Consider the following 14084-nt stretch of genomic DNA (forward strand, 5'->3'; position numbering starts at 1 on the left):
TTCTAACTTATGCCATCTATATTATAAAGGTATGTTGTAAGTACCTTTATCTTATTCTTTCCCATAAACTCACCTTTAATTTTTTCTAGCTATAAGTTCACAAATCATTATTTTGGTAAACATTAAGCTGTTATGGTGTTTTACCTCACTGTTATTCCGTACATGATAGATTTATTAGCCTTTATGTTGGTCGAATCTTAGTGAACTGTCACTTGAAAATTACATATTGACAAGTTGCAAATGGTTTGCATGATATCCAGTTATTTTGTAGTGGTCTTCTTCCCTGCATGCCATTAGTGAAGGCTGTCAATGTTGTTGCACTAGTGCTTTATATATAAAGTTAGGGAAGCATGATCTTAAAAGTTTTATGATAGATTGTTATTTTTTAGGCTTTGACTATTTTTCCTTTATTTTTTCCCAGGCTGTTATTTGTTGTTCTAATATGGTTTTATTTCACTATCTATCTTTGACTTGCAGAATAGACTGAATATTACAAAAACAGTTCGCAAATTTTCCATAAGTCCTGACATGAAGGTTACTGGGCCTGAATTTCATCCAGGACCTATTCCAGGTCTTTCAAATCATGAAGATCATGATGATGGAAGTTCTGAAGACCTTGGAGATGGATCTGTTGAGCTGAACGGGAGAAACTTTGATCGATATTCCCATGAGTATGCATATTATTTATCTACTAATTATGATCATAATCTTTTGCATGCGAGTATATTTTGAAAAACAGGGAAATAGTTTCTTTGATTGTATTTTTGAGTTCATTAACTATTGTTACAATTTGGAGTTTATTTGTTCATTAAGCGTGCAGCATTCCATGGTTGCTGATAAAGATCAGTCTGTTTGCTTGTCTTCAAAATTCTGTAGGCGCTCTTGAGCAATAAAGAAAGACTTTTACAATAGAAACAACCATTATGGTTGACAAGGAAAGCGTATTAAAAAAACCAGCGATATTACAAAAAAGTCAACCACCTGCTTACCAATGATGCTACACCAGCCAATACCCACCAGCCAAAACTATCTATGCCATCAAGCAAAAGGGAACACTTGTGACTCCTCAGCCACTGACCCCACAATTAACTTACATGCCCCAATGTGGCAAAATTCTGCTTTGTAGTAGTGTCCATGATCTATCTCCCCTTTGAGGAGTTGGGGAATATCACTCAGTGGAATATTTCTAGGTGCTTTTGTGCCTTAGCTTCTCTATACCATAGAACAAGACTATGAAAGCATTGGACACTTCTAGGTGCCCCTTAATGTGAGTAACCATTAAATTTTTGACTACCTTTCTCAAACCAATGCAATAAGATTTTAGTTCCCATAGCTCCTGAAAAATGGTTTACTGCTTTATGTGTACATCTTGCAAGTCCACCAGAGGAGCCTTCAAAGATATCCCTTGCATAAAATTCCATACAAACTTCGTGAATGACAAAAACCAAAAACAAATTTTCGGTGAAAAATCTACCAAAACCAAACAAATTGTTGACGCATAATCTAAGACATGAACTAACATACAAAACATTGTTTTTAAGAAAAACGGTAAAACCTTGCTAGACACCAAAGAGCTCTATGGAACTACAAAAACCTTGACTAGGGCAAACAAGAGCAAACCCTTAGTTTTTGAAGAATTTTTTTGAAACCCTCCAGATTTTTTTAATAAGGATAAAAAATTATTAAGAAACCCACCCATAATTTTCAAAGGGAAAAATTATAAAAACCCATCAAATAAATTGAGGTAAAAAACATTAAAACCTAGCAAAATATTGTTTAAGGAAAACAATTGGAACTCAACCGAATTATTTTATGGAAAAATATTAAAACCCCAAAACCTAGAGAAAATTATTGAAACCCTAGGGTGAAAAACCAGATAATATTTGATGAGAAAAAAATATTAAAACCCTTTAGATTTTTTTTTAAGAGAAAAAAATATTGAAACCCCCCCAAAAGTTTTAAGGATAAAAAAATCCAAGTTACCGGTTTGAGTTCAATTCCAAGTTCAAAGTTCGAGAACCGGTTTGGGTTTGTTCATACAAAAACATGTAATATATATATATGAAGCATGAGTTAATATTAGAATGTAGCATAAACACATTTAAACAACAAAAACACCATAAACTTGTAATCATAGAGTTCATATGATGTAGGAACATCTTGGGTCTAGGAGCAATCTTGCATAAACTAAAAATATATCTTGTTTTCTGTACCAATCAGTTGTTCGTGAAGTAGCTGTTGCTGCTGTTGGTTTTGTGTTATGCATGGTTAACATGATGATGAGGACCTTTCCTTTATTCTCCTCCTAAGTGCTCAAGCCTCGATCTTTTGTATTTCTCGAGTTGCATACCGTTCTTTGTGGTCCTTGTTTTCCATGTTTTTTCTTTCTAGCGAGGCGTGTTGTTTCTTTTGGCACGGTTTCTTATGTTAACGCGACATGTTGCAAAGTTAGGAGCCTACTCCTAGGACACATGTGGATATGCCTTCAAGTGTGCAATGCTTTATGTTTTATTTAGTGATGGTTTTTATTTACTCTTAATAGGTTGGACCTATAATGTAATTAAATGCTTGACTAACTGACATGTGGCTTAGCTGGCTATATAGGAAACTTGGTTAGAAGAGATAGAAGAAGAGGTAGAAGAGGATATGATATATTGAGAAGCAAGATAGGATGCGAATTTGGATTCTAACTTAATAAATGCATTGTAATGGCCAAAATCGGGAAGGCCTCACAACTAGGCATGTGGACAGACTTCTTTTAATAATTACATCAGTGTGGTTGCCAATTACCTAGCCTTTTATATAGTTCTTGTTTCCATTGTTTCATGTGATATTTATATTGCTTCCGTTTGTAATTCTAAGCAGGGCTGGTTGTATGTTTAAGTTCGAATGTTACGGCTTGAATATACCCCGTCCTTGCCTCATTATACCATCATATAGTTCAAGTAACAAGTTCAACATCAAAGATTCAAAACATTAAAAATAAATCATAGCATTGAGTTCAAGTATCATTGCTTGTGACATCCCCATCAAAATAGGAATCATATAATTAAAATATGGTTAAATAACAAGTCAACAAAATAATAATAATATAAATAATGATATAGTTAATAATTTATTATAATCATACTATAATTTCGCATAATATATTACTTTTAAAATATGAGAATTAAATATTATTATTAATAATAGATAACGTAAATATATTATGTAATAGTTTTAAAAATAGTAATTATATACTACTTAAAAATATACTTTATTATTAATATAATATATATAATTAATATAATTAAACATATATAATTGATGTAATCTATTATTAATATAATATATGCTATCAGTAAATTATATAAATCAATATAATATATAAAAATAATAATATAATATTAATGAAAAGGTATGACTCTTAGGATTGAAAAGTATATATATAGAATAAAAAATGTTGAGAGAGGGTCATTGGGGGGAAAATAGGGAAATATATGAAATGATTGGTTTTATAAGCTAATGTTCTGATAGGGGATATTACAATTGGTATCAAAGCTGGTTTTCCTGCCAACCTGTAGAGTATATGCAAAAGCAAATTTCCAGAAAATTAATATGATAATCAACAAGACTGATCAAACTATTGCTTGAAAAAACGAAAAAAATCAAACAAACTGACAACTACAATGATCAAGCAAACAATCATCACTGACAATTAATAAGATGTGGGAAGGATAAGCTTGGCTGCCATGAAAGCAAAACCTAGATGATTGGTATTGGAGAATAAGGAGCATGTGCTTGCGGAAACAAATCTAAACTATGTCAAGTAAGCTTTAGATTCTACTAGCGACTCTCCCCATATGCAAGATATATTTATTCAATACCAAAGGAGAATAGTAATGGGGAGCGCAATAAATGATTTATGCACAAAGCAACTCTGTCCACATCATTGAAGGAGATTCATATGAGCTAGTCTTATAGAGCCTATGCGGTATACAAGTCTATATTTTGGGGAGTATCTCTGACGTCAATCATTAATAATCAATGTAGAAAAAGGATGATGTCATGGATACTATCATTCGTGTCATAGTTGGAAGCAAAAAAAATAAAAAGTAAGTAGTCACCACAACCAATAGAAATTGGCAACACAAGAGATAGTAGAATGCAACGGTAATATCTGATATTGCATAAGTTGAGGAGATGAATTAAAAGTCACGAGAGAATTCTATGGTTTGAAGTGATTAATTTATGTTGGCCTAGTATATGGAACAACACATAGGGTCAACATACTTTGATTATAATCCATTTGTAAATAGTCAAAATATGGTCATATTGGTGGTCATATGCAACTCGATTGGTATGCTGACGTGTTGTCTTGCGTTTTGTCACCACAAAATGTAGGTAACAGTACGATAGTTTTTTAACTTAGTTTCACATTTCTTTGAGATAATTCATTATTTATTGGCTAACATTGATCAACCAATCGACCCCAATTTACATAATGAATCTTTTTACTAAAGGCTTTCGTCAAGTCCTTTTCATTTTTCATTTTATTAAGCTTATGTTTAATTTTTGAAGCCTTCAAATGCCCTTTCTTGCGTTTTCATGTGTGTTTAATTGCTTTTAGTCTTTTAGTTTTGTTCAATCTCTTGCTTTTAGTTTTCCCTTGGATTTGGTATATCTTAGGGCTTAATTGAACTTGGTCGTCAAAAGATACGAGAATTTAAGCGCCCAAAAGGTGGACTCTCCAAATGCAATTGCATATTTAAAATATCATGCTATATTTTAATGTTAACATTCACTTTTGGAAAATATAACAAAAATTGACTTTATGCTAAGTTTTTAAGTTACTTTATCACTTAAGTGACTATAGTACAGTTTATGCTATATTTTCATGTTGAGTTGCTTTTAATTTTTTTTCACTTAGGTGACTTTATTAATAAACTATATAGTTTGATATTTTGAGTATTACTATATGTTTAATTTTAAAACATCTAAGTTAATTATTACTTTTTGAATAAGATTTGCACATGATATATAAATTATATAGTGTAAATATTATTTTAACCCAATTAAGTGATATTAACTCAAAAATCAATTAGACATGTGCTTAATTGATTATTTAAGTTGCACAAACTCAATTTGGACATGATATATAAACTATATAGTGTAAATATTATTTTAACCCAATTAAGTGGTATTAACTCAAAAATCAATTAGACATGTGCTTAATTGATTATTTAAGTTGTGCAAACTCAATTTACATGTCTTTTACATGTTTACATGCAAATGCATTCCTAGAGTTTAATTTCGGCTTAGAAATGCATGTAATGGACTTCTTAGAATCCACTTTACATGAAAACTCCCCTTTACATGTAATAGCATCTGGAGAGTCTGATTTGCACTAGGAATGTAATTTATGGACTTGGGCAAATAAAAAGTGTGTTTTTAAAACATGTAAAAGCATTCCTAGAGTTCGATTTACATGTAAAAGGCATTTCCAGCTAAAGCATCACATGCAAATGCCCTTCTAGAGTGCGATTTGCACTAAAACATGTAAATGCATATTTGAAATATGTAATGGACTTCTAAAAGTCCATTTACATGTAAATGCACTTCCAACCAATGAACGTTACATGTAAAAGGTCTTGGAGAATCCGATTTTGCACTTAAAATCTCATGTGATCACCCTCCCAGACCCCATTTTTGCACTTCCAAGCCAAAAAACGTCCAAGTATGTGATATGTAATGCTTCTTCTAGAGTGCAATTTTCACTTAGGAAGGAAAATAACATATGCAATGGTCCATCTAGAGTGCGATTTGCACCATTACATGTATTTTAAACAAAATGCCAATATGCATTGTCTCCTCTAGAGTGTGATTGGCACTTCCAACTATCATACGAATGCATTTACATGTAAAAGCATCTACAAGGTCCAATTTCACTATTCAAACTCATGCAAATATATTTGAGGAACCCGTTTTTGCATTCCTAAGTCAAAAACACTTCAAGCACATCCATTTTTTGGCCGAGTTTTTGTTAAAAAATGCCAAGAAAATTGGATTTTCATCCATGTTTTTGTATTAGAGAGCCACGTGTTTGCTTTTGGACCCATGTTTTAGCATTTGGGGAAGATGTTTTTGCATTCCCAAATAAAAAATGACCAATACATATGCATTTTAGAGCCATGTTTTTGTCAAAAATGACCCAGAAATCTACATTTCCAGTGCATGTTTTTGCATTTGGAGGTCATAAAAATGCATTTCCAGCTCAAACAAACCAACAACAAAGGCTCGTTTTTGGATTTGGGAGCTCATTTTGACATTAGAGAATCACGTTTTTGCCCTATTCTTGCAAAAACGATCTGTCTTTGAATCAAGAAGGCTTTTTTTTGATTAAAAATGCATCATGAACACATTCTATGCAAAAACGTTTTGCATTTTGAAGTTTTTTTGACTTGTACTTGCACCATTACATACAAAAATGACCAAGTGTTTGAGCATATGGATTTGCATTTGCGATCTTGAAATGGTCAAAAGCTATTGAGTTGTTGTATGCAAATACACTTGGAGAGTTCGATTTTGGAGAAGTCTTTCATTTCAACTTCTCTTTCTTTTACATTTGGTTCATCTTTGTCCATTTGTTCAAAGGCAGCCTATATTGTTTGCATTTTTGTCTTTAAATAAGTTGGAATCTTCTCATTAGAAATGCTTGAAAATTCCCCAAACTCCAAAAATTAAATTGCATGTAAAGGGATTCCTTGAAGTTTATCAAAGTTTGAGTCAAAGCAAGAGGTTTGCTTTTCTTTTGTTTTCAAGTTTTTTTATATGTTTTGCTTGCTTGTTTTGGCTTCCTTTTTGGAAGAAAGTTGAAAAATCCTACCCAAGAAAACAAATGCAACCACATCCTTTCACTTTTCATCTTTCTATGTCAATATATATTACATTTGTTTTCCTACATATGCAATTACATCTGTTTTCCTACATATGCAATTACATCCTCCAAGCTTGATTAAATGTGTACTTCAAGTAATTACTACATGTAATTACCTCTAGCAAACCTGATCTTAGTAAAAGGTCACACTTTAAAACACCAAATTTGCCATTTGCACACATCCATATGCATTTCAACTTGCATTCTTGGCCATACCCACAAAAGCCCATCTTTGCCCACATGCAATTCACCCTTGAGAATATGTTTTTGCCCCTTTTTGCCCAAATACATATGCTTTCCGGTTCATTTCCAGCCATCTATGTGTTCCATGAGTATCTAATCAATACTCCGAACACCTTGCTCATTCATAGACCCATCATCCACACTCAAAATCCCAAAGATTTCATGGATCCAATCCTATTGGAAGATGTTCTCATCTTCATGTTATGGTACACTTTTCAAGATATGTTAGAACTTCTTCAAAGAATAAAGACATCCAGTAAAGAAGGCGTGCTTCAAATCAAAAGAAATAGTAATTCATTTGGTCTCCATTTTCTCAATGGTTGTCTGAGAATCCAAGTTCATGTGGGAAAGCGCCAAGCACTTTGCTTAAAAAAGAGAGAGTTAAAGGTGCTAATGGAAAGTTGTTTCGAGTTTACATCCGGACACCATTGATAAGATTTTCAAAGTGTCGGAGACTCCAGAATGTGCTAATGTACAAAGGAGAATCCACAACAACCCGAACAAGAAAAAGCTTGATCACATCAAGTTTTCAAATGACAACTAAAAACTCATCAAAGAGAATGTTGGTACAGAATACAAGAATTCCTGATCCCGTGATCATCGCAAAGTACAAGGCTTTTGCTGATAGTCCACAGGATTGATTCATTCAAAGTCAATAGTTTCAACATTTTCTTCAAGTTTTTTCCAGCTTTGTAGATGCAAAAAATGGATTGTATATAATCTAATTGCATGTAACTCAAACGTAGGTAATGCAATTGCATGTAATTCGATTACATGTCCTTCAGATATGTAATCCAATAATTCTTCTTTCCTAGTTAGACTGGGTCAAAGTGGTTGAGTTGCTCCCACTTTTTCCTCCTTTTTCTCACTTCTTTTCCCATATAAGAAGTCCCCCCCTCATTGTAAAAATCATCTTTTGTTGTATGCAAGAAACCTTTGCCAAACTTGTGCAAGCATAACTTTGATTGTGTTGTACCAATTTGAGAGAAAAAATGAATAAATGAAGCAATTGGATTCGAACCTTTGACTGGAAGCAATTGTGATTGCGTAAATTAGAAACTTTGAGTATAATTTCTGCTTATAATATTTGATTTATGTTATTATAATATTATTGTGTGTATAATAATAGATCATAGAGAGTTAAGAAGCAATCATAGCCGAAGCTTTGACTAGGAGCAATTCGGTTGATACATAGACTAGAAGCTTTGATTGTAGCTTGTATTGCCATCTCAAATTCACGAAAAATAGTTAGAAATCTCCTACTTCGGGAAGTCTTTGCGCTCCAAAGGTAGAGTTTTTTCTTATAGAATAGGTTAAAGTTAAAAATTAGTTATAGAATAGAAATCATCTACATCTGGAAGTCTTTGCGCCCCAATGGTAGTGATTTTTCTTATAAATTAGACAAATAGGTTGTTAGAGCCAAAATGGAAAGTTTTCAATCAGCCTTTGAGTTGGTGTTGATTTATCGGTATCATCGTTTCCAACTATTAGATAGAAGTGTAGTTAGAGATTTCATCTTGCCCATTACTCGCTCCGTAAGTAAGTGGACTTTTTCCTGAAAGATAAGAGGAAAGAATATTGGTAACATCCCTTACAAAATCTCTCAACTTCTTGCTTCCTTGAGTTGATCCAAGGAACGGTGAGAAGGGGGAGCCTTACCTTAAAGGTAGGAAAGACTTTGTCTCATATGTTGTAGCTGGTCTACCTATTTTACGATTCGATTTGAACAAATTGTCGGTTGCAAAACATCCACCCAACATGGTGCAAACAATATCTCCACAGAAAAAAATAGATTCAACCATAGTTGGCATAATTGCCGAAAATCGACGAGTTTCTACCAATCGCTAGGTTTTTGGGACCGGTGAGTTTTTGCAAAAAATTGACGAGTTTTTTAGAAAAAAACTCTTTTTTAAATTTTTAAAAATTGTTTTTGTTAAAAACAAAAGGCAAAAAGCCTATATATGTTATATCAAATAGAGAATTATAGTATGCTAGTAGAGCTAGGAAGAGGAAGATGTGATTGTAATGATGGTTTTACATCTAGTTTGACACAAACTATTTACTATTATGCTTTCCTCCGTTAGCATTCCGCATGAGAATGCGATTTTGTACCCACTATGCATTTATATATATCTAAACTCTTGCTTGTTTCTTTTTTATTCTCTTTAATTAACACATTAGATGCATGTTCTCATTAAATTTTGCAAAAAAAAAGTATTTTTAATTAAATTTCAGTGGTTTTTTAAAGTTCCTGAGTGTTCCCTAGTTTTTAAAAAAAAAAAAAAATTGCTAAGTTTTTCCCGATTAAACTTTTAGGGGGCTCGGTGAGTTTTCCAACCATGAATTCAACAACCACAAAGGATTCGGTATGCAACAATAAGGATTGGATATCCATATGTTGTTGTCTGCAAGAGAGCAGTGATATCTTTAGCTACCTATAACTATAAGAAAAAATTAGAATTGAAATGGATCAACTAAAATACTTAATGTTAGTACATCGACAAGGTGCAAATAATATTCATCTCTATTAAAGATCACATATGAAGGAGGTGAAAGACATATTTGTGTTACGCAAGACAATCAAAATAATTAAATATCAAAGTGAAGAATCATCACAAAAAACATATGAAAGTATCTTAGGTAAAAATTCAAGATAATGAATCAACAACACACATGTACAATGTTTGATGTTGTTAGTGGAGATATGTGCATTCTTGGTCTCATCGCTTGCATCTCATTTTATACTATAGAAAAAATCATTCTCGGTAATTGACAATCAAAACATATAATGTGAATGTTGATAGACTATGATTTTAAATAAAAGTTGTATAAATCCATTATATGAGTTGATACATGTTTCCCATCCTTGTATCTCAAAATGCCAACCGTGGAGGAAAAATTGATCGAACGTGAAAAGTGTAAATGGAGTTTGAACAAAATGTATATAAAGAAAGATGTTGCACGGTCAAACTAGTTATTGACCAAAATCTTACACATTTTATTGGATTCGTTGCCAAGGTAATGTTTGGTAAGATTGTCATAACTACCAAAAATTATATCACCAATCTAATGATGAAAGGGTCTCGTGATGCACATGCCACGCAAGAAATGATAGGGTCACCACTGAGGTATGTGGAATTATGTGAATGTTTATCATTATTTAATAATTTTTTTTTGATCAATAAGAGGCAAACACCCATTTTATATTAATTTCAAAATTTTTACAAATACAGCGTTCAAGTCTAGGCACCGGGGGAAAAAGATCGGGGTTAAGAAAGCCCACAGTGTAGCTCGGGACCAAAGTCTTGTTTGAGATACATATGCCCAATAAAGGGACTTGAAGGGGGCATACCCCCTTTTACAAATTGTAAAAGAATACATAGTTCAAAGTTGATACTGAAGATTTATTACAAGGATCTACAGAATTATAATTACATTTGAGAGATTAATCCTTTTTTGGTGACGAAGATGGACTTCTTGAAGACTTGAAGAGCAAATTTGAAATAGCATCCGATCCTTCAATCATTAATCCATATGACTCTGCAAAAAACATCACCATTTTTTCCATGCTTGCAAATTCAGATAGTACTTATGATAGATCCAAACTGAAAGAAAGAAACTCAGATGAAAACATCCCATAGATGTTTCCATGTCCTCATAAACCTCTGAGGGGAATCAAGATAAAGATGTCAAGCGATACCAGCCTAAAAACAAATTTGTTCTAGGTTATAGTCAAGTTGCAATAACCCACTTAAAGATTGAAAGCTTAGTAACTAAACCAGAGATTCCATTTTAGTCTGGCATTTTAACTTATAAACTTCTAGCAAGATTATTACACCTTTAAGATTTAAAACCTCAATATTAACCAGAGATTCAATTCTAGTCAGATGGTTAGATAAGGAATGGGTTCAGTGATTTTCTGCAATTTAGCAAATATTGAACCATTACATTGATAAGTTTTTAAACTTACCTGCTCCAAACTTCATTTACTCTGACATTCTTACTTATGAATAACCAACATGCTAATCCTGCCCTAGGATTCAAGAGCCATTTAAAGGACTAATCCTCATAAAACTGCTTACAGATCAAACACTGGAAACTGAAAAGGATGAAACTAAGCACTAAAAGACATAGAATTCTTTCAAAATATGGCAATACCCTTGTTGCTTCTTTCTAAATTCTCTTTTTAAAAGAGTTAGGGAAAATTCTAAAATCTTTCATCTTGATATACTGAATCCAAAATGCTAATTGATGTCAAGAACCATATTGTCAGTCCTTCATAATGTTTGAAAAGTTTCCTAGATATTTAAGAGAATAAATAATTCGGAATGTAACATTAGTTGTAAAATATAAACAATCTATTATCATTAGAGTTTTTGAGTGCCCCAGCTACTATTTACAACCTGGAGAGATCATACTGATTACGAGTATTTTCCAAGACTTAAAAGCTTACTACAAGGATATTAAAACAAAATTACTAGTAAGATGCAGAGTTTTAAAAAACAAAGCAGCTTTGTCCTCTATTCTTCCCTAAAAGCCGTCCACAAATCCTCAATGGTGGCATGAAGGGATCTTTCATGCATAATACCTTCTTCAAATTATTTTTTTTAACCAGTCCTCAATGGGAGCTAAAATCACAAAGAAGAAGAGGAAGTGAAGGTTCCTCTGGTAGACCTCTCTATCTTCCCAAAAGCCTGCTGGATCTTCAGTGAATATGATAGGGTAAGTTGGGACTGGTTCCCCCCGAATGTAAAAGCATGTTGTCATTGGCTGCCAATGAAATCGTAAGATCCCCATGGATATTCATCAACATTGTGTCAAGACCACCTAACAACTCTTCTTCCAACATAGAAATGTCGAGACACTGCAATAAACATGGCCACTATATCTGCATTGGCAAAAAAGCTATTAGGACAATTGATATATTGGGTGCCCAAGCATTGGAGAATTGTTCTCCATATAAGCTTATTTCTAATAGGCACAAATTGCCTTATCCTATCAATTGTAATTGGGTTATCAAAAACCATGAGATGGAAGGGGTAGTCAACTTGATAGGGGTGTCCATTGCTGGCGATATGCATAATGAGACCGAATGTTCCCTTTAAAAAGGAATGAAAAGAGGAAATAAATGCCATCACTGCTCAAGGAGATAAGAGTAATTATGCCTTGCTTCTAGAAATAAGTGAGACATGCGCAGTAAGGAGGCACCACCCTGGCCAGTACTAAAAGAACTTTAAACAAGAGTAAAGTATACTTAAGGAGTTTTAACTAGACACTTTATTGAAGGGTTGGTAAGGAGATTAGACATGAGTTTCAATTAGTGTTTTAAAATGCTGATATAAGCTGAGGATATAGATGGGTAAAGATGAGAAATATACTGGTACCCTCTGCCCCTATATTGATCAATGATCAAGGTGGGTATAAATAAGGATAAAAAATAGCATCAATTTTCCCATCCGCTCCTTCATTAGCCAATTTGTTAGCCATACTGTTTCCTTCTCTATAAATATGGTTAATAGTAATTTTCTCAATGTTTTTAGCTAACTCCAATGCCTTAGTAGAGAATTCAATCTCCAGTTATTCATGTATTGATTTCTGAATGCATTAATTACTATTGCTTTGTCTCTCTCAATTTCAACCTGATTCAAGTTTAGTTTCAAACAAAGCCACAAGCCCTCTTTTAGGGTTCTAAGTTTGGCTCATTATTTGTAGCCTTGCCTATTGGTTTCATACATTTGGCCAAATGTTCACCTTGATGATTTCTAATACAGGAACCAATACATACTATACCCGAATTACTTCTAGAGGTGCCGTCAAAGTTAAGTTTAGCCTAATTCTCTGCAGGGGGGACCAAACACTAGTGCCCTTTTTTCTTTGCTATCATTACCACCCTTGCCATAAAATGAGGGTAATTCAAGTCTTGGCCATTGGTTCCTTAGTTTGTCATCCCAGGAAGACATTGGTTTTGTTGTCCCATTAAGGTTTACAATTTCAGAATTGATGGTTTCAATTATGGATTCGTCTATTTTAATTGTGAGCTGATCCCATCCCATACCAGTATTTTAAAGATTCTTTTGTTTCTCTCCTCAATGGGAATTATGGAAGGAGAAATTATCCACAAACCATAATAAATACTTCCAGAATTTAGCTTAGGCCAAGAGAGTAATAATGATGATATGGAGTTAGGTAAAGCCAAACTATAATTCATTTTATTACAAAACCACTACCGAGCTTTTGAAGCGTATGAGTAGTTCAATAAGATATGATCTGCATCTTCCTCAGATTTATCACATAAGAGACACCTAGGGTTGTTGAACTATAGCATCAGTCGAAGTGATATACTCATTACAGTGAGTATTTGTATTCATGATTTATATGAATATTGTTTTATGTCCCGTATTACTAATATATATATATATGAGTGCATGTATATCTATGACTTACATAAGCTATGGGACATGACTTTGTTGTAGCCTCTATTGGATTGATTTTATTAAAGCTACCTCATTGCTGATAAAATATCCTTAAGATAAGCATCTTATATATATAATATATATATGATATGTAATATAATATGAATTATATATATTATGCATTATATATTATTATATAATAATATAATATTATATTATATTATATTACATATATGGTTAATATATTAATATTATATATATGTTAAAGATGAGTTATACATATAGTTATTTATAAACTAAATTGTGATTAACTATAGAGACATGTCTCTTCATGTCTCTTGAAGAGACATGTCTTTTCTCTCATATTATACATATATGAGATCCAAATCTGCATTTGGAAATCATCAATTACAATAGCAATGTTAGTACATTTACAGAAATGATTTTAAGTTACTTTAACATAGTATCAAAGCCAACCTGCAAATGTATGAATAAAGAATTACATCTTTCTC

The 14084-nt window shown here is 32.8% G+C and overlaps 1 protein-coding gene across 1 annotated transcript in view; it reads left to right on the forward strand.

The window, feature by feature from the left end:
- Positions 1-14084, forward strand: part of LOC149555276 (protein disulfide isomerase-like 5-4) — a 155441-nt gene that overhangs the window by 37462 nt on the left and 103895 nt on the right. Inside the window, exon 5 of the mRNA XM_089829393.1 lies at positions 478-671. Coding sequence (XP_089685519.1) covers positions 478-671 — 194 coding nt within the window. The remainder of the gene's footprint in view (positions 1-477; positions 672-14084) is intronic.

Source organism: Cupressus sempervirens, chromosome 5 (genome assembly GCF_028749045.1).
Source record: "Cupressus sempervirens isolate cs-2001-9-10 chromosome 5, ASM2874904v1, whole genome shotgun sequence".
In the NCBI taxonomy this organism is placed as follows: domain Eukaryota; kingdom Viridiplantae; phylum Streptophyta; class Pinopsida; order Cupressales; family Cupressaceae; genus Cupressus; species Cupressus sempervirens.